At 44.4% G+C, this 19,419-nt stretch overlaps 1 protein-coding gene across 4 annotated transcripts in view; it reads right to left on the bottom strand.

Annotated features, from left to right (window-relative positions):
* The window catches only part of LOC118514699 (kinesin-like protein CG14535), a 119,817-nt gene that overhangs the window by 15,776 nt on the left and 84,622 nt on the right, over positions 1 to 19,419 (bottom strand). For all 4 annotated transcript variants that reach the window (XM_036061761.1, XM_036061762.1, XM_036061763.1 and 1 more), the window contains 3 exons: positions 4,377 to 4,625; positions 2,421 to 2,514; positions 269 to 475 (listed from right to left, as the gene is read on the bottom strand). In XM_036061761.1, the coding sequence (XP_035917654.1) occupies positions 269 to 475; positions 2,421 to 2,514; positions 4,377 to 4,625 (550 nt within the window). The remainder of the gene's footprint in view (positions 1 to 268; positions 476 to 2,420; positions 2,515 to 4,376; positions 4,626 to 19,419) is intronic.

Raw genomic sequence — 19,419 nt, 5'->3', positions numbered from 1 at the left:
TGAAGCACGTGTCGACAAATATGAAAAATTGCTCATGCAGGAAGTGCGAGAAGCAGGACACATCGGACTTAGTGGATGAGCTACCATGAATGCATGCGCCAGCCTTTCGGGTCCTTTCTGTCCTGGAAACTGACATGCCGTAGCTGGGCGAATATGGGCCCGATTTGCAAGCTTTCAATCCACGTCCCAACCATGTGTTCCCCCTCCCGTCAGCGAAACGTTTCTTCCTATCGCGTCACGAGGCAAGGTGGAATAAGTGATTAATTACCTGTCGCATGTCCGGCCAGCAGATCCCTGGAGGATGAGCCCGGCTTGGTGGCGTTCACGCCGAGCGCACTGACACGCACGGAAAAGCGGGCGCCCGATTTTTGACGTTTCTCATTAATACCCTTGTACAGCCACGAGATGGCGCACGGTATCGCGCCGAGATCTCCCGGGGGAGCAGCGACCGTGCCGAACATGGTGCGTGATTGACCTGCGAAATGGGGGGAAAGGTAGGCAGATTATGGATTATTATTGAGCTCTTTTGTATGCGGCGTTGTATGTACATACAGCTGGGATTATTTAATTTAAAATTAATTAGTGTGATGTTTTGCTCACAGATGGCGCTATTGGATTAGGCGTTATGTCAGGCATATGTTAAGTAGATGTCATTGTGGCGTTTGGGAGATGAATGTTAAGATTTTGAATTGCTATTTATGTGGGAATATTTTCCAGATATAATTAAAATAAAATTCACATAAATGCAAAAATACTTTGAGGCAACTGTAGTACGTCGACAACAAACTTCTCGTCTAGAGGCGTTATCGCAATTGCCAGGAATGTCTTGTGAGAAATCTAAAGAATTGGGAAAACGAATTCAAGAGAAACAAAAATACAAACACTCCCTGCCCTCCACGCAAACACGATACACAAAATTCTACGCCCGCAGGGATGAAAGCCTGCCGCTGTCGAAAGATTCACGATTTCGCCGACGATCAAATTTTGAAACAAAAACTTGCAAATGCAATAAAAACGGACAAACAACAGTTCTCCATTCTGCCGAGTGCTCGAATGTTTGAACATCGATCTATTGGGCCATGTACTTTTTGTATTTTACCAGTTCTTGTTTTCCACCATCCCTGGATGGTAGCCGGAAGCTACATATTGACATCCCTTTTAAATGTAGCCTACGCCTGTCCGCACGGGGCAACGTTATTATGCAGGTTTGTTTCGCACACTCACACACCTATTGGAGTTGAGCTCCAAATGCTTTCACGCCCTGTCCGTATGGAACGGGATGATGCTGCAAGCGATTTATCTTGCAGTGAGAGTGGAATAAATTTTCCACCGCACACCAGGCGTCTCCATCGAGGTTGCGTTGCATGGCGAAAAGATTTTTTTTTCAACGGGAAAAGGCCTGTCGCGCTAGAAGTACAAGTGTAACCGGCAGCTGTGACAAAACTTCCGAATTAAAAAAAGCGAAACAAGCACTTCGAGGTCACAGGCAGAGTGAGAGAGAAAAAATAGAAATCGGTTGTACAAAAGAAAACCGCCTAGCAAAACGAACGGCGGCGTGCAACTTTGGTAAGCGAAAGAGGGTTTTTTTTGCATGTTGCACGGGTGTACCGTGTTTTTCGATTGCCTTAAGGGCGCAAAAGGGTCGTTTGTGGTCCGGTTTGAAGAAACACACAGAGACACACACACTTCGCGGAGGAGCTGTTCTGAGAGAGCAGCCGAGTGGCGGACAAGAGTCGGGGACGTTTGACGAAACTTTGCGATTAAACTTTGTCCACTTTGGAACAATCTCGTCTGACATACAGGGGACAAGGAATAGGAACAAATTGTGTCTCTATGTGTGTGTGAGAGCTCGAGGAAACGGTAAAGGTATAATCATAACAGCATGCAGAGACACCGTTGCGCAAAGTGTCAACAGTGACGCAGTTGAAGTTCGCTTTTACTGCAGCATTGGGAAGGATTTTCTCGTGTTTTTTTTTGTCCTCCGCATGTCTTGTCTACATCTGTGCGTGGTGAAGGCTTGAGACCACGGCTACACGGCAACGATGCACCTGTGCCGCATCCCGTTAAGCACCGCACTGCCAAAGGATGAACAATCTTGACAGGGAATCGCCTGTTCTTGGGAACGGATTGAAGCAGCAGATGTTGTATTACTTTGTTATGAAATTGTTAAGCCGTTTACACGTCCACAGTTCAGGACAAGTTTTAAGTAGTTTCGGTCGGTAAGGTAAACGGTCGGTGAGAGGGATTACTTGCGTCGCTTTGCATTGAGGGTTGTTTAAAGCAGACAAACTGACATGATTGATTGTGAGTGAGAGGGAGAGAGGGAGAGTACATTTAACACTGAAATTTTTCATAATAAATAAAAGAAAATAAAGTGAAAATCATGCACAAAATCGATTGCAATGGACGATAAAACGCACCTGCTCCCGGGTATCCTAGTGACAGCAGACAACCATCTGATCCTTCCAGTACGGCCGGTATCACCTCCGACAGAGCGGTCCCGCAGATGTCTTGCTGTAGGTAGGAAGGAGAAGAGAACAAGCAAAGGTTAAAACTGTACGTCTGTGTGCTTAAGTACAGGTGCAACACTATCAGAAATCGGTCGGATTATAGCTTTCACTGTAATCCTTGAAATATTACTAATGCCTTAGCACGGTCGAAGCTGAAAGTGTTCAATATTCTCACACCCCGACCGAGCTGCACGATCTCGATGCAATCGGAAGCCCTAAGTTTGCACTAACACCTGCTTTCCTTCGTTAAATTAACACCGTTACGTCGATGCCAACGGAAGCAGGCGCTCACTTTTACACCAACGAACCAACGAAGGCACGCTCGTGGTCTCGGTGCTGATGGAGATGATTTTGTATTAAGATCACGTTTTTCATTAGCCAACTTTTTGTCACCTTGGCCGTTATTATCATATTTCGCGCAGTGATGGGTTTTGCGAGACGGTGATAAAGATGATGGTGGCGAAGCACCGGAACGGTAGCGTCTGGCAGATGGTCACGACGCTATGGTTTGAAGAGGGCTTTTTGTTAAGGTTGGGGTAACGGAAGGAGTGAAGCTTATTGTCTGACCTTTTGTGTGGATAGATAACGTTAAAGGTAAATTTCTGTCGGAAATGGAATAATCGTGCTGAAAACAGAGCTTCGAGGAGGCTTTACTTATTTCAAAACATTGAATAGCATACTTTCAGGCAAATTCTCAAAAATACTCCAAAAAGTATGCAATCTGTCAAACACTTTACTTGAAGTCAGGCAATAATGACCTATACGGCTTTTAACTGTTTTTTAAAGTGTTTTTAAAATAAATTTAGCTAGAAAAATTGTAAAACACCAAATTTCGATTACTCTACCAGAAGAAATTTTATGTTAGGTGTAAATGGTCCTCCAGATAAATCCACCGGAAGAAACCATCACGCGAACCATTATTGATGTGGGCCCATCCATCCACCGAATCGATGCACAAGTTGAACTGTTTTGACAGCGTTAATGGACGGTAACGGGGCAGCTGAGTGTGCCCGATTCTAGACCAACATGGGCCGGAATATTTTATAGCCTGCACTCGATTACGCTTTAAATAATATCTCAAATTCGCCGGTCCCGACTCGACCGCTGCGGATTTCCTCGGTCACCTTCATGAGGGGTCGTTTCACGCTGACTCGCCTCGAAAAAAGGGGTTCTAGAACTGCCCGAAAAACCAGGGGAAAGTTTGTTCCATTTCCTGTGCGTAATCGGGGAGGGTAGAATTGAACCAGTTTCCCGGCAGTTCGTGCAGTTTACAGCCCATTAACTTTGCCGAGGTGTGATCAGTGGGCACATCAATTATGCACCATAAGTAAACCGGTGATGTGGTCATGGACATTTTCACCATCGTACGGGTTGGGATGGTTTGGCTTGACTTGATTGAATATCGTGAAGAACATTAGGGTTTGGGTTGGACGCCCGGTTGAACGCTAGAACTCAAATGAGCTGGAAGAGAACAAGCTGTGCTTGGATGTTGTCGCGTAAACAGCGAAACACACTTGTGTCCCTGATGTTAGCAGCAGGTTGAAAACAGCCACAATATTTAAGAAGAATTTTATAAAAAAAATTGGTGATTTGCTTGGCATATTGCATATGAATAGACTGCTAGACTAGTTATACTCAAGTTCATAAAACGTATTTGGCGTTCCTTTGGTAAACTCCCAATTGCATACATTTAGGCTTCTTTTTCTCCGTATAATTCTGCACTTTTCTTGCCCAACAGTGTTCAACCTCGCTCGATTTGATTCCGATAGCACTGCTTGATTAGTTGATTAGATTGCAACCGAACGGGCCAGCCACGATGGACTGATGGACTGCACTGATACGAGCAAACACCGGCAACGTACATACCTGCGAGTCTTCGGTCGTAAATAATGCATCGAATGCAAACATTTTCGGTGCGGAAACCATGGGCCCTCGTTCGGACGGGGCCATCGTTGCGCTGGTTTGCGTCTCCGTTAGCGTCACCTGACGCTTCTTCTTGTCCACGGTCAGGTAGGTGGGTGTTGTGCTGGATCCCGGCGCCGGCTGGTCCTGCTGGTCGCCGACGGTAGACGCTTGCCTCGGTGGGTCATCGGACACTCGGAGCATGACTTTGACCTGGGAGCAAAAAGAGCAAGCAGAAAAGAAAGAGAAAAAAATCAGACGAATGGAAGTTGAAAATGTGTTGCTTAGGGAGCGAAAACCCATTTGTATTGGACAAGGGCTAGGATTAGGCCTCGCTAAGCGTACAATGAGGCACAAAGCAAGGGGAAAATCTTGCGTTTGAGAGTGAAAGGTTGCTTTTAACGGGCTGGTGTTTGGGAACCCCGCTCAGTTCAGGTTGGGTTGGGTTGTTTCGGCTTTCGGATCAGGTAGCGAGAAACCGTACTAGTGTTGACTGCCCTAGGGTGCCTGCATGTGATCTAACGAATTAAAATGTTATACGATTAATGTCACCTACGAGCATTGGGGAGATTGGGACACGGCTCGAAGGAACGGTGGGGTAGAATTGGTGACAGTTTATTTATTTAGAACCATCAGAAAGGACCCCTTTGCTGAATGGCGGAGTAACAACCCCCCGGGGTGAGGAGAGTCTCTGTCTCTCTGGTCAACAACAACTGGTCAACCGATTGCTTTCTGGGAAATGATTTTACGAGTAGCGCACGAATCAGTAAACCGGGAGCACAAAAGGGATGAACAAAGTTCGTAGAAAAGGGCGGTTACAACTGGCAGACACGCCAGTGGTTTTGGTAATGAAAAATAACCACTTTAGTCGATATTTATGGCCGTAACTGGGTAACGGCAGGGTTTACACCCGCTAAAGAGATAATGTATGTGTCGACGCGGGAAAACTGTCTGAGTGTTGGCTGTAACGAGTGTGGAAAATGCGCAGTTGGTCGAGGTCGAGATGATTTTCCTTTGTTTTACTAACCCAAACTGTTTTATAGCAAAACGAATCCTTTAATTTTTTCCTTAAAAGTTTAATTTCAGAACTAATTATATTATGGTGAACTTGGTAAAATCGATGACTTTATCTGAAATATTGAAACAAAAATTTGATTTTGTTTTACCAGAGTGAAAATACTTAAAGATGATTGTTTATAGCAGACAAATGTCACTTAAAATAACTGAACATATCGTCCGATTATCATCACCTGATGCACCTTACTGTGAACCGTTGCCGTTAATTACTCAACGGCCAAAAAACACGAAAAAGTCTCTTCCATCATAAACCTTCGCTACCGTTTGCTATTATCGCAAAATAAATCAGCTGCCTGTGATGCTATAAACCGAGCCCCGCTGCCGGTGTGGCGTGATTGGTGTAATTATGCATATGCTTTATGATTATGATTTTATAAATACCACCTGAATGATTGTGTTTGTGACGACCTACCGTGACGAGTACCGCTGCACATTACGAGCAAGGTGGCTCGGAGTACAGAGCTTTTTTTTCCCTTCCCTAACGTTCTTTGAATTACCGAAAGGTGCCTAATAATAATAAGCGCGCGCGAAACTCCTATTAAATCCCGCTTTATTCCCCGTGTATTAATGGGCATGCTGAGCACGGGGAAATTGCGGGGATTTTATTTTCCTTTCTAATGTCTCTGCCAACGTTGCATGGGAATAGAGAGAGAGAGAGAGATAAAAAAAAAACACTGCCTGATCAACTGGCGCCATTGTTCATGTTCGAAAGCCATTTTATAGCTCTTTGTTTACGGTCGTGTTTATGGTCGTTACGTTTACGAGTGAGTGTTTACATATGAATGGCTATAATTTAATGTCACTCGCTCCTATGGACTGTATGTCTGTGAGCGTTTGCGTCTACAGGTGATTTAGGATGGAGGATGAAGGAAAATCCTGACCCATGCAAACAACAGCATGACTCAATCGATATTTTCCAATGTCAGCAAATGGTTTGGAATGTGTCCAAAAATTTGGCAAATAGAAAACAGAAACTTCTTGCTCTTAGCACAAGCACCATTAAAGCAACACGTCTCAATCGATGGTACGGAAGGAGCCGTACCAAACCCTCGGTAGAAAGAAAATAAGCTTTACAAGCGAAACCCGTTGTATCTTAATAAGATAACCAGTGCTCTCTCTCCGTTTCGATTGTGTTAGGCTTTGTGGTTTTTGAGCAAAGGGGATGTGGTCGACAAGTGACACCGAAAATTGATTTAGCGAACCGTAAAAACTTATCAGCAGACCCCTGTTTTTCTTAAGGGCGAGAAGAGTTTAGCACGAACCATCGTTCGAACACTTTATTGGCAGACATTTTTCTCATCATCCTTCCTGCTAAGAAGGTTGAAAGGTTTTGTCCCTACCGATGAAACAAGGTCTGTTTTAGTTGGGTCTAACAAGCTGGAAAGATAATTTTCTAGAGTTGAAACAGTCCTATTGGAAAATATTGCCCTTTACGTCGTGTACATGTTGGAAGGATATCATGTTAGGAGTACACAGTCAGGGCTATTCTTGGACTCGTTCGTTACATTAACGTTTGTTGCGGTTGTGAAGGATGTTCATATGTGCTACAGTTTGTTCGTCATTCCCATTTCGAAATGTGCTGTTGAGAAATCTACCTTTTATAAAATAAAGAAGACCGGGGTTCAATTCCCATCCAGACCATTCCTAATAAGATTTATGACAAAACTTAAGCAAATTCATGAGACATTGTAGAAAATAAAATGAAATGTTATTAGTAATGCAACACTTTCTATATATACATGTGGTAAATAAATTAATGGTCTAGCTTCAACAGCAACAAAGCATAAAAATCATTGTGATCCTATACTTATAGTGTGATACGATACTGTTATACTGATATTTTGAAGCAAGCGACGAATGTATCGGGAACGATCGACTCCTTGAATATCGTGTTAAATGAAAAAAACCCAGACACACTGCACCCTAGAAAGCAGCAGCCCAGCCACTGATGTTAGTTTGCCGAAATAGATTGATTTGTCCACACATAATTAACTTAATTCAATTAACTTTGTGGGTTTTCCTGGAAAGCGATGGAACGCGCGTCTCCATTTCCACAAAACAATTCCGATCAATCTTCGACTATCGAGTACCCTCCGGTGCGGATGGTTATTCGCCTAATAAATGCATTCTTGAAGGAAATCTTCTTTGGCGCAAAGGGACGTCTTTCCTTTCTCGTCGGAGCCCAATATGCCACCCCTTGTAAAGGGGATTTCTAGCACGCGAAGCATTATTTTCTCCGGTCATTAAGACTTTCCCCCAGCTGTTTTTGTGCTTTGCTTCTTCATGCTACGAAGCGGCGAAAAGGGAACAGTCTCCAGAGTGTTGCCTTCTCCCGCAGCACCCTTCAGGAATGCATTTTTCAATGAGGTCATCAATGTGTACTTTTTCTCCCTGCTTTCCCATTTTTTCCTCTAGGGGTGAAAACCACCCCACAGACCAGACGCGGCTCGTGATCGATTAATTAATCGAGATTTGACCCCTAGCGCGGCACATTCTTAAGAGCCGAAGCAATGTTGGGTGGAACGAATCGATGCAATGCACGTTGGTGTAATGAAATTTAATGCGTTAAATTGAGTCAATTGCCTGCTGCGAGAGGATGAGCATATTGTTGGAATGTTGGGCTTCAAGTGCGCTAGGTGGAGTGTCTGAGATTGGTTCGTTGCTTTTCGCTGGCAAGAGTTTTCGCGTGCCGTGAGCACAGTGAGCTCAGTATTTTGCTAGATTCGTTTAGAAACTTTCGCCTAACTAAATTGAAGCAGCACTTTACAGCCACGACCGGAAGTGGAGAAGGGTGAACGGAAAATTGAGGGAAGTGTTGTTAAAGTTCAACAATCCGTTTGCGGAAGTTCAAAGATTCGCTTTTCTTTCCAGCGTTTTTCCAGCGTCCAGTGGGGCGTTTTTTGTATTGTTTGTGGTGAGACTTCCTATTTACAACACGTTTCACCCTGCCCTTTCGGTCCCTTTTTTCGCGTCTCCTACAAAACTTCTCCAACACGCCATGTTTTGTTTTTCCTTAGGCGAAAGTGTGAGACAGAAAATCAACGGTAAAAAAAACCTCCAGGAACTTCTCCATATTGTTTCGTTTTTCTATTTTCCCAGTTTGCGTCTGGTGTTGTTGGGTAAAAGTTTAACTGTGTCTTTATTTGATTTCTTCCTAGCCGCTTTTGTGCTCCGGAGCAGGACTTCTGGGTGACACGTGGTTACGAACTTGTCGCGTGAGCGCACCGCATACGAACGCCTCGAATGTGACCGACCGGCAGCAAAAACAGGAAAGTTAGCACCGGAAAAGACAACCAACCACCACAAATTGGAAGAAGCGGTGACATTTGGGGGAACCCTCTAATAGAAGCAAAACAAAAAAAAACAAAAGCCCGTGACAGCTCCAGTAGGAATTTGGCCGGTTTGTAGTACAAACAGTAGCACCCAGGAAAGAACAAGGTGGAGCGTAAAAAATCAAAAAAGCATCTTGCACAGTACAGTAAAATGACAAGGTGTCCTTTGCTTCTCAGGATTTGTTCCTAGTTCCTGGAGACTTTTTTTCTGTTGCTTCCATCCGTAACTAGCCTGCGTCTGCACGTGCCACCGGGCTCACGTTTTACAGACACACACACACACCTTAACAGAATAGGAAAAGAAATTTAAAGTAATGGATTCTTTCCTTTCCTTCTGCTACCATGCCCTCTTTCCATCAACCCTCGGAAGAAACATGATTTGCAGAAAATCGAAACTGCCACAATCTGACTGCTCGTCTGCTCGATGGGTTGCGGGTGAGGTGAGAATGAGACGTCGTCTTCGGAACCGAAACCGATTCCTCGGTTGCAGATTTAATTTGATGTTTATTTAATTTGAAAACGAGTGGCTCGAACTTTACCGTCACACCTTTTTTGCTGTTTGGTGTCGGGTGAATGCTGGAAAACGGAACTGCTCGTTTGCAGTTACGATGCTGATGTTGGTGGGAGAGGGGGAGAATTGAAGGAGGGGCAAAAATTAGCTTCAGGTGTGTATGTACCACGACCGAGTTTGAGGGAAAGCTTTTTGTTCTATATGGAAGAAATGATAAGTTTCTGAGCATCCCTTAAGAGAGTTGCTTGGAATGCGTGAATAATCAAATAGAGTCTCATGAGGTTTATGATCAAGTCTTCCTCATCGTTGAAGCCTTTCTGGTCTCGAGAACCGTTTGCTACCGAAAGTCCTCGTCAATGAGTTGAACATAACGGTCATTTGCTCTGTGGGTCCTCAGTGCTTCATAGCTAAAGGATCTACTAGGTCACGCCTGCTTATCTTGAACTACGTCCATCATAGACTCCTCAATATCACGCAGTTGAATAATCAGTCAGGAGGTTCTGGTAAACTAATGGTAACTTGAGAAGGATTAATATCCAAATTAAAGTTGGGAGGTGCGGTGATCGGAAGATTCGAAAATCAAACCCCTAGTTTTCTAGGGGTCGAATCGAATCGTATTGAATCCTACTTAACGGATTCGAATCCCTATTAGGATCGAGATTCTTCTTCTTTGGCCTAATAACCTCTTAGGTCATGCCCGTCATTTCTGGGCTTACTAGACTTAACGATACCTCGTAAGTTGGATAGTCAGTCCTCACTACGGGAGAGCGATCTGGATGGGATTTAAACTCCGGTCGCTGCCGTATGAAGACCGTCGCAGTTGTCGCCTCACCACCGGGTCGCCCCATCGAGATTATAAGAATTGAATAACCACTGGGAGTCATTTTTCTCATCATTTCAGCAGTTGACCCGATTTATTATTCGTTTGACTAATTTCTGGGGGCTTCTTTGACTTGATTTACCCGATGCCAGATAAACATTTATGTATACTAGACGGCCGTGTTCACTCAGTGTCTCAATCTTTAGTAAAATCTGTTTGTCGTCGAACAGTAGTATCATGTTATTCTTAAATCCATGCTCTCCTCTTTGAACCTCTTCTGCCACATTTTGCTCAAACAGCGAATGTTTTTCTTTCATTTAATAAATTTTCATACCTTTGATGTGAGATTCTCCTTTCGCATAAACATGCAAAACTTTTACCCCCATTCATAACTTTATCTTCTTTCAGGCTATGGTTTTACAGTTTAAGATAGTACGCGAACTCGACTCACCGTTAAAGACTTCCCTCAAGCCGCTGTACCTTAAAAGTGAGCTTCTTAAGCATTCAAAAGTTATACCGTGGCTGCAAATTCTTGTTGCACTCTGCAATCTCCCCAAAACGCGTAGAAAAAAACATCCCCGTCGAGGCATCATTTTACTTTGAATAAACAGCGTACATAATTTGGAGAACAGACTCCATCCGCTACTTGCAAGATGGAGCACGCGAGCCGAAAAAACAAAACGTTTTTGAATATTTAAACAAAACATTTGCAAAGGGAAGCATGTTTCAGCCACCCCCAGTGTCAGTCCCAAGGTGTGGGAAGAGTGCAGCTGTATTGGAGCAAAAGTTTTGGTGCTGCGTTGAGTTACTTTTGGTTAGCTTTACTGCAGCAGAGATACCGCCCCTCACGAAGGATGCAATATTTTGTGGATCTTTATGAAGTTGGATGCTGCATCGACGGCGAGGCGTATAATTGGACAAAAGCGTAACGCAAGACATGCCGGCATGCTGGTTTAGTGAAAGGAGCAAGTTTCGTCTATTATTGCTAAAGTGAAATCATAAATAATAATTAAAACACATGGGCAAAGTTCACGTGCTGAAAGCTCTCGGTGTTAGAGTTCACTCCGGGGGAGTCGGTGCCGATCGGATGGGATGATGTATGATGTGTGTGTTCTTATGGACTCTAGTAGCTGTTACCGTGATAAAGTTGTTTAACACATTGGTTTTTCACTTTATGCACTGTTAGGTGATTATTTATGTCTTCTGGAGTGGGAAGGAATATCAGCAGAGAGGGAGACTGCAATGAAGAATCGTTACCATACCATTGTTGCAAAGGCAATAACATACAAACATTACAAGAATTTTATTTAAACTGGATGGATTTTCACCCAAAAATAAGTCCTTGTCTAATATCAAGTACAAAAATCAAGATTTCACGAACTTTATCCTCTTAAATCTCCAAGTTAAAGAAATAAACCTCACCCAAAAAATGTAAAGCTTAATCGTGAAACGCCTTTTTCCACCGAAAAAATGGCAGTCAAAACATGTTGTTTGACAACTTTTCCATTCGCTTCAAGCGCCAGCAAAGCAAAGAAAGCAAAAAGGTGACTGTAATCAAAATTTCCGAACTTCTACCGTAAAAGGCAAACTTCGCTCTCTCTCTTTCTCTCTCACTCACTCACTTCCAAAGTTGGTTTTGTCAAGCCGCTACCGCAAAATGTTTGCCTTGGGCCATCTCTCTGCCGGTATCGATTCATACGCAACGATACGCCACGGTAAAAGTTCGCTTCCCCATTCTGCGAAGGACCTCCCAGAGTTGTCAACTTGAAAGTAGCGAGAGGCCTACGTGAAAAACTGGGACCCCCAACAACCGGAGCACAATGCTTTGCTGATGAAGATTTCCCTTTCAAAGCGTAGCTGGGAAGAACAGGAAGAAAATCCTCGAGGGTGCGTTGGAGTTGCCGTCAGGTGTGGCCGGTGGTGAGGTGCTTTTGTATAAATTAGCCGGTAGCGATCTTATCAAGTATATTTCGCTCAGCGGTATCAACAGCAGCAGCGGCTGAGGTTCAGATGGGCTAGGCTCAGGAAGACAGAGAGCCGACTTTTTCGGCTACGGAATCCGAACCCCGAGGGCACGGATCCTTTAATTTGAAATTTAAATATAAATTTTCAGCTTATCTAAACGATGTCAAACGCTGCAGGTTGCTGGCAAGTTTTCGGGAAGCTTGCACGGTGCGATGATCGTCCGTGTTGCTCTGTTGTGCAACGGGGAACGTAAGCGCCCTGTATGTGGTTTGCCGGTGTTGTTTGTGGCCAGTGTGTGAACATTTATCCCGGTCTTGTCGCCTGCTTAAAGATGTGTAAACAATCGGATTTACCGAGTGAATACGGTGGGTCGGCTTTTACGGGTACCATCGTAGAATCCAATAGACGCCCAAATGTATGCAATCGGGCTAGACATGACGGGCTTATTGACTATCGTTCCCGTCAGCCGCGGGAAAGACGGAATAGGTAAATTTTAAATCCTTCCTACCGGATGCTTGCACTCGCGGAACACCTTCCCTCTCGTCCCTCTCCCCCGTTCTTGCCCTTCCCCAAAAATGCCTCAACGTATGCATTGGCACAGAACGGTGGAATGAAAATTTCACGGTGAATTTACTTCTTTCCTGGAAGTCTGTATGTGTGGCTGTGTGGTCTATTTTCGGTGTGAAAGAAGCTATTTCCTTCCCATGCCTCGGAAAGGTCAGGGTGATGTGAGAAAAAAGGCCCCCGGGATGGAGCACGCGTGGGAAGAAGACAGTGAAGTTGCAGTAGAAAATATATGCAAAAGGAAGCACCGGCAGCTAAAATCGATTTTGGGGAAGATAAATTCTCCCACATGCACCAAAACCACCGCTACGCCTCACACATAGAGAAACCAGCCGCTTAAAATATAGCAGATACCAGACGGGAGCGTACTGCCTACGGGAAACCGCACTGGGAGTGAGAAATATCTAGCCCCAACTTACGGCGAATGTCTTCAGCACGCTGGGGTAGCGTAGGGCATATTTGGACAGGTTGTTGAGCTTGCCTGAGAAAGAAGCATCCTGTAAAATGGGCCGCCTAAATGCCGGCAGAACCGAACTCGAGCACCAACGCGAACCCCCGAGTGCTCTGATGCGTGTGTAAAAGGATAATGGAACCAAGGCACAATCGAGATTTGTTAGATGCCGTTGCCATTTCCCGGAGACAACAATTCTGCCAGATTCTTTGAGGGACCGACCGGGGAATCATCTGTTTCGCATCTCGGGACCTTCATTCGCAACGGGGCCGGATAAAGATCTGCCTATTCCGCAGGAGCACCTAGAGCACGGCTGGTTGTATTTATATCAATGCGCCATTTACATTGGATGGGAGCGTCCCAGACAAGAGCGGGAAGAAGCCATGGGAAAATCCCAAAAATAATCAATGGGTGCGAAGGTACCGAAGGTTCCGAAATCTTGGGCAAGGTTGTCGGTTGGGAAGATTTGGTTAAAAATGTGATGATATGATTGGTGATGAGCGTGGAGCATGAGAACGCAAGCCCGTGTCTTAAATTTTGCATAATCGGAGAAAATTTGATGAGTTTTATCGAGCTGGTTGGAAGGATTTGCTGGATGCCGGTGTAAGTTGCGATGATAATAAAGAATGCTAATGATCCAAATCAATGAATAAATGAAAATAAGAGAAAGGAACCATTTGTACGACCACTGCTCCAAAGAAGATCATCATGCATGAAAACACTCCCCAAGAAGGCAGTTGAAGGAATCTCATTCTTGAGGAAGAACTTTACCTTGTGCTGAAAATCTAATGAACAGTGCAATCTCCCCAGCTTGGCCAGGTTTTGATCGTAATAGTTTGAAGCATTTTATATTTATATATTCCTCGAAAGGAATCGGAACAATCTTCCTTGCCTGAAAAGTTGTACAAACTTGTGAAGGATTGTTGTCTTGAAAGTTTATCATTTCCCGAGTCTTGCGTCCCGCTACTTGAGGCACGTTCCGAGTAAGTCGGGCACACTTGAACCGATGTGAAAATGGGTAGCTAGCCATCGCCATTTCTATCCGTGTGCTTGATGAGATGAGTGTGGCAGACGAAGAAAAAAGGAACTAAAGAAGATTTGAGTAGGGAAATTGGAAAAGGGATGCAGCCCGGGAACTTTGCAGCTCAGGATGGTTGAGTATTTTGTTAGGATCAAAGTTGAGCTGTAGCGAACTGAAAGCAGGATGGCAATAGTTAACTAGGGGAAGGAAAAGCGCAGTTCCCAGGTGCTAACCTTGTTAAAACAAATAAATTTGTGTGCGAAAAGAATAAGTTTAGGCGTTGTTTAATAAAAGAAACAGAATTTGCATAAATGTAGGCCTTTAAAAAACTAAAAGCGCCTTAAGGTATGTAATACAAGTAGCAAAACAAGCTGGTTATCATCTGAATAGGACTCTTACCAAGGCCTTGTCCCTTGGGCAGGGTTTCAAATAAAATCCACAACCATTCAGAAAGGTATGGTTTCTCTTTTTATCGTCCAAGGATTAGATTTTGATGGAAGGGTTTTTGTTTCAGAGTCTGCCCAAAACTTTCCCGTCCAAAAACGCACAAATGATAAACCTTTCCAGCATACGGGAAAGCAGCAAACCAACAAAGAGCCAATCAAATCGAGAAAGGTCGGATGGATAGCAGTAACAGCAACAGCAGCAGTACCGACCCAGTTGCTTAATGTTTCGTAAACAAGTGCGGGGTTCGCTGCCTCGCCACCAGATCTGGCCGACAGTGTGGCGTACGGAAGATGACGATGATTTGCAGGAAAAGTCCGTCATCCAAGATAATGAATTTTTAAATTTTGACCCTCCATGTAAGGGGAGAACTCAATGCGTCATCGCGTCCAAGTAGACGTCAACAGTTTGACGTGCAGTAATCCCGTCGGTTTTACGTGTCCAATATTCAAGTTCACAACCAGCGGATGAATGTCCTCCTCCCGAACTTTGTTCCCCCAGCTTATCAAACGCGACAACTGTGCTCCCTCCATCAGCGCTGCTGACTTGCTGCTGACTGACTGGTGGTGGTGGATACTTTTTCCCGATCGCGGCACGGAAATGCGGCGGAATTAGTAAGTGCTCAAGTTTAATTAAGCAAATACACTGGACCCAGGATTTATTGTGCTCATGATGCATGACGTGAATAGTCGTAAAATTTTATATTCTTCTCCACCATCCACCCTTCGGACTGGGCTGTTTGTCCTGTGCACTGTCCACAGCCTGTGCTGGGCTGGGGGCTATAAAAGCAGGGAGTGGAAAAGCCAGAGAAGCGATACACGGTACACACAAATATGGCCATAAATTATTTCTAATTAATTTCCCTTTTCCGGCGATGGCAATTTTTCGGGCAGCCCGAATCGCTCGCTTTATGTGCGCGTGCTCTAAGGTTTTTGCTGGAGTTTTGGAAGTGGGAGTCCCAGCCCAGCGTCACTGATGTCACGCGGTGACAGGATTCAACGGCAGCCGCGGTGGAATGTGGCAGCAAACTCGAAAACCGAAATTGAATTGGAAAAGTTTCTGTTGCGCGGTTGCGATAATTGTGATGATGAAGCGGAGTCGCGGTGCCGTTAAATAAGGAATAACGTTAAGACAACTTCCACCTGCAGCCAGGAGACACTCATCTTGAAATTGTTTTGACTCATCGTGAAGTACGACAGCACGCTGCTGTCTCGGTGAAGTACAATTCGGGGAAACAATTCTAAGCAAAGCCCGAGAATAACGCACGTCCCTCAACGCTTCCAGGACGCGTGAAATCTGTCCAAAGATTGCTTACTCCCTTGTCTTCCTTTCGCTAGGAACCGCTTCCACGTCGGTGTCTTATCGTCGATCTGTTTGCACTCAATTACGGGAATAAATAGTGCTTGAGAATGTAAACAGTGTCATATCTAATTGTCTGAACGTTTGGGACGGCAGTCGTGCCGTTGTCGTTCATATGTCGCTAACTGCTTTCCCGGAAAGCAGGTGAAGTTTTTGACTGCTCAAGACGGTTGCTGTTGCCTCTTTTCGGTGTCTTTTGCTGCTTAGAAACTGGCGGGAAATAGAATGGAGCTCCGCTTTTTCTGACGGGGTGAGAAATTTGAATAATCCTCTTGGAACGAATCTAGCTGGCAAGCTTGTCGGTTTTGAGATTTGCATACATTTGTGAAGGGTGACGGCTAACAATGCGTCTAAGCATTTTCGACATTTGCAGGGCTTGCAGTGGTTGTGAGTGTTAAATGAGATGCGTTTTATGGGAGTTTTATGATTGCTAGAATGAGCCAAAAACAGCTGTGAAATTGAAATGTAGGATTGGTTTTTTAGTTGGGAGTATTAGTAGATGATTTAGGTATTTTGAAGCATAAAAAGCGTTGTGTTCGAATGCTTTTCTTCGACCCAAGGGCCTAAAGGTAATTTTTTAAAGCTACAACGTACCAATCAATTATCGCAATAGCAATTAAATTTTTCTCTCCCTATTATACTTTTATCAAATATTGCATACTTTTAGGCTCTGCTGATGCACATAATTAGGTACATCTTAAATATGAAATCGAATGCTAAACTCACGCCAACGAATCTCGATTGTCTAGACTGTCTTTCCATTATCTGAATAAGCTACAGTAAAACTATCAATAAACTTTAAAATTGCACACTTTTGGGCGTCATATTTTTAAGATATTTGAGATCCATTAGTAGCACAGTTTGATTTGCCAAATGGAAGCATAAAACTCAACAAGATGCTCAGTATGATGGCATAAAACAGTGACGAAAGCTATTTAGCGAAGGGAAGGCAATCCACCTTAACACTTTAAATGGTAAATAAAAATGCTTTTCTGACTGCTAAAAGCAAACGAAACTTGATTCGTACAATTGCTGAAGTACAATTTGCACTGTGTTGAATACTTTTCGAATAGTTTTGCAAAGAGGCCAGCAACACTAGTCACCGGCAAAGACACTAGCGCTACCTTAGCTCGGTACGTACGAGACAACAATTTCACACACAGCATATTTGCACTCACTTGTGGCTAGCATACGATTCTGCCACCCGGAGGCTCACATTGCTCCAGCTCACAAACGCTTCCCATCCCGAAAGTGATATACGAATCCATTCGCCCATCCCACTCTCTCCGTTGGGGAAAATGCTTCGCCAAGTGTCATTGTTATCGTCGAGCCGAGGGAAATGTGCGCGGTTTGATGGCTGGGGAGGAAAAGTGCAAAGTCGAGAGACTTTTCGCCTCCATTTAATTCCCGACTTTCGAGTCGCATGACAACCCCTCCCGAAATTGGGATGGGGTGGGTGTGTGTGTGTGTGTGTGTGTGTGTGTGTGTGTGTGATGATGGTACTCGCGTGTAGCGTATCGTACACAAAAACACATTTGTCCTCCCGGTGCGACGAATGCCGTGAGTTTCGCTTTCCACCGGAAGGAAAACAGCGAATGTCCTCCGCATTCGCGATGGAAAAGCTCGCTACGACGTGGAAACTCCCTCACACACACGGCACACTAAATCCACACTTTAACATTCCGTTCGTGCGGGTTTTCCCGGCTCAAGCCCGCGTTTCCGTCTTGCGCCAGCCAGCTGGGGTTTTTATTCCATCGATTTCCAACCGGGCGGATTAAGTGTGACAATTGGAATAATGTACGTCGTCAATCAGCTCGGATACTCAACCGTGGAGAAGCCTTCTGGTGTGGGGAGTAGCAGTAGCAATCGGTGGATTGGGCAACCCGACAGCCACGGATGTGGGAAGCAGTAAAATTGTTCGGAAAATGTCATACGTTTGTGTGTGTGTACGAGTGTCGGAAAAACCGGTGCTCTTTCGGTGCTCAATTTCGTGGATGTCATTTTGATGGGCAGAACCGGTTGGGATGGGTGAGTGCGTTGTTTTGTTATCGGTAGAAAGCAAAAGTTTTTCCCCCCCTCCTCTGATTTGGAGAAGAGTCCCCGGGGGAGGTGGTGGTGAGAAGGATGGCTGTGTCTGCGGGATAAAGTGGCTATCAAGTGGTTGGAAAATCAAGGTAATGTGTAGTTAGTGTTACTTTGTTGGTTGGAGTGATACTTTAAGTTTCGATCAGGAAGGAAGAAGGAATTCGATGTTTGAAAGTAAAATTGATATTTGAAAATGTTTTTCAATAAATTAAAATTTTCTAAATCACTTTAATCACATGTCTTGGGCAGAATATGTCCATAAACAGAAATATATTGCAAAGATTGCATACTTTTAGGCGCATAGTTTACACTGCCAACGTTGCACACATCTCACACCACAATCTGTAACAACAACTAGTTCCCTTGTTAAATTAAACTTTTGACTTTCTATTAATGAAAAATACGGCTACAGGTATGCAATGCATTTATTTTCTTTTCCAGATGCCTCCCAATGTACCTCAAAATGATTGGCATGAGCCAAAAAGTGTCCGATGCATCCTCTATCTACCATGATTCGGTATGATAACGATTATTCACAGCAATAAAGCAAGCTTTGCATACTTTCAGGCGCTATGAACTGCAAACAGAGCTCCGTGGAATTAAACCGAAAGGGCTAATATCTGTATCGCATGTTTTTACTGCAAAATTAGCTAATCCACCATAATGCAAACGTCCAACAAGCCTTTAATCCAGTGTAGCCAAACAGATTCAACCTGATTAACATAGACTGTGAACAATCAGCAAAACAGTTCGTGTTGCAAAGCCCAATAAATAAAAGCAAAAAGAAAGCTCGTGTTGACACTGGTGCACAAATAAACGCTACCATGTTTACACGTCCGCAAAACGAAAAAAAAAATGAGTCCCACACCATTCATAACAAAAATTGCTCACATTTCACCAACCATTCGCGGACCGAAATTCGCGAATCCCGAAATTTGTTTGCTTTGCCTCGGTTCGGTGGGTTTATTACTTAAAGCTAGCAAATCATACAAGAGTCGCTAGGAGCACGTGAGTCCACGCCGTCCCACCGGGCAGCAGCACTTTCTTTGGAATTTTGGTATGAATTAAACATTTCACGCTTTGCCGTATTTGCGTGTGGCCGACGACGACGGTGCTGCACGGCCTCGGCCAGTACGGCGGCCGGAAGGAGGAGTCTAATTTATTCACCGACAAGCAGACTTTTCACATTATGATTAATTGGGACACATTACGGTTTTATGCTAATGACTTCGTTAGGCTCCTCCGATCGGGTGGGAGCTCTTCCTCCCATACACTGCGGCACTGCAGAAGTAGTGCGAGCTCTGCAGTGGCTACCCCAGCCCATCGTGGACGCCGCAGTATCGTTTGTTCGTACCCCTCGCTTAATGGTATTGATAAT

The sequence above is a fragment of the Anopheles stephensi genome, chromosome 3 (genome assembly GCF_013141755.1).
Source record: "Anopheles stephensi strain Indian chromosome 3, UCI_ANSTEP_V1.0, whole genome shotgun sequence".
Taxonomy (NCBI): Eukaryota; Metazoa; Arthropoda; class Insecta; order Diptera; family Culicidae; genus Anopheles; species Anopheles stephensi.
The sequence above is the reverse complement of the archived record's forward strand: the minus strand, read 5'-3'. Positions and strand labels throughout refer to the sequence as shown.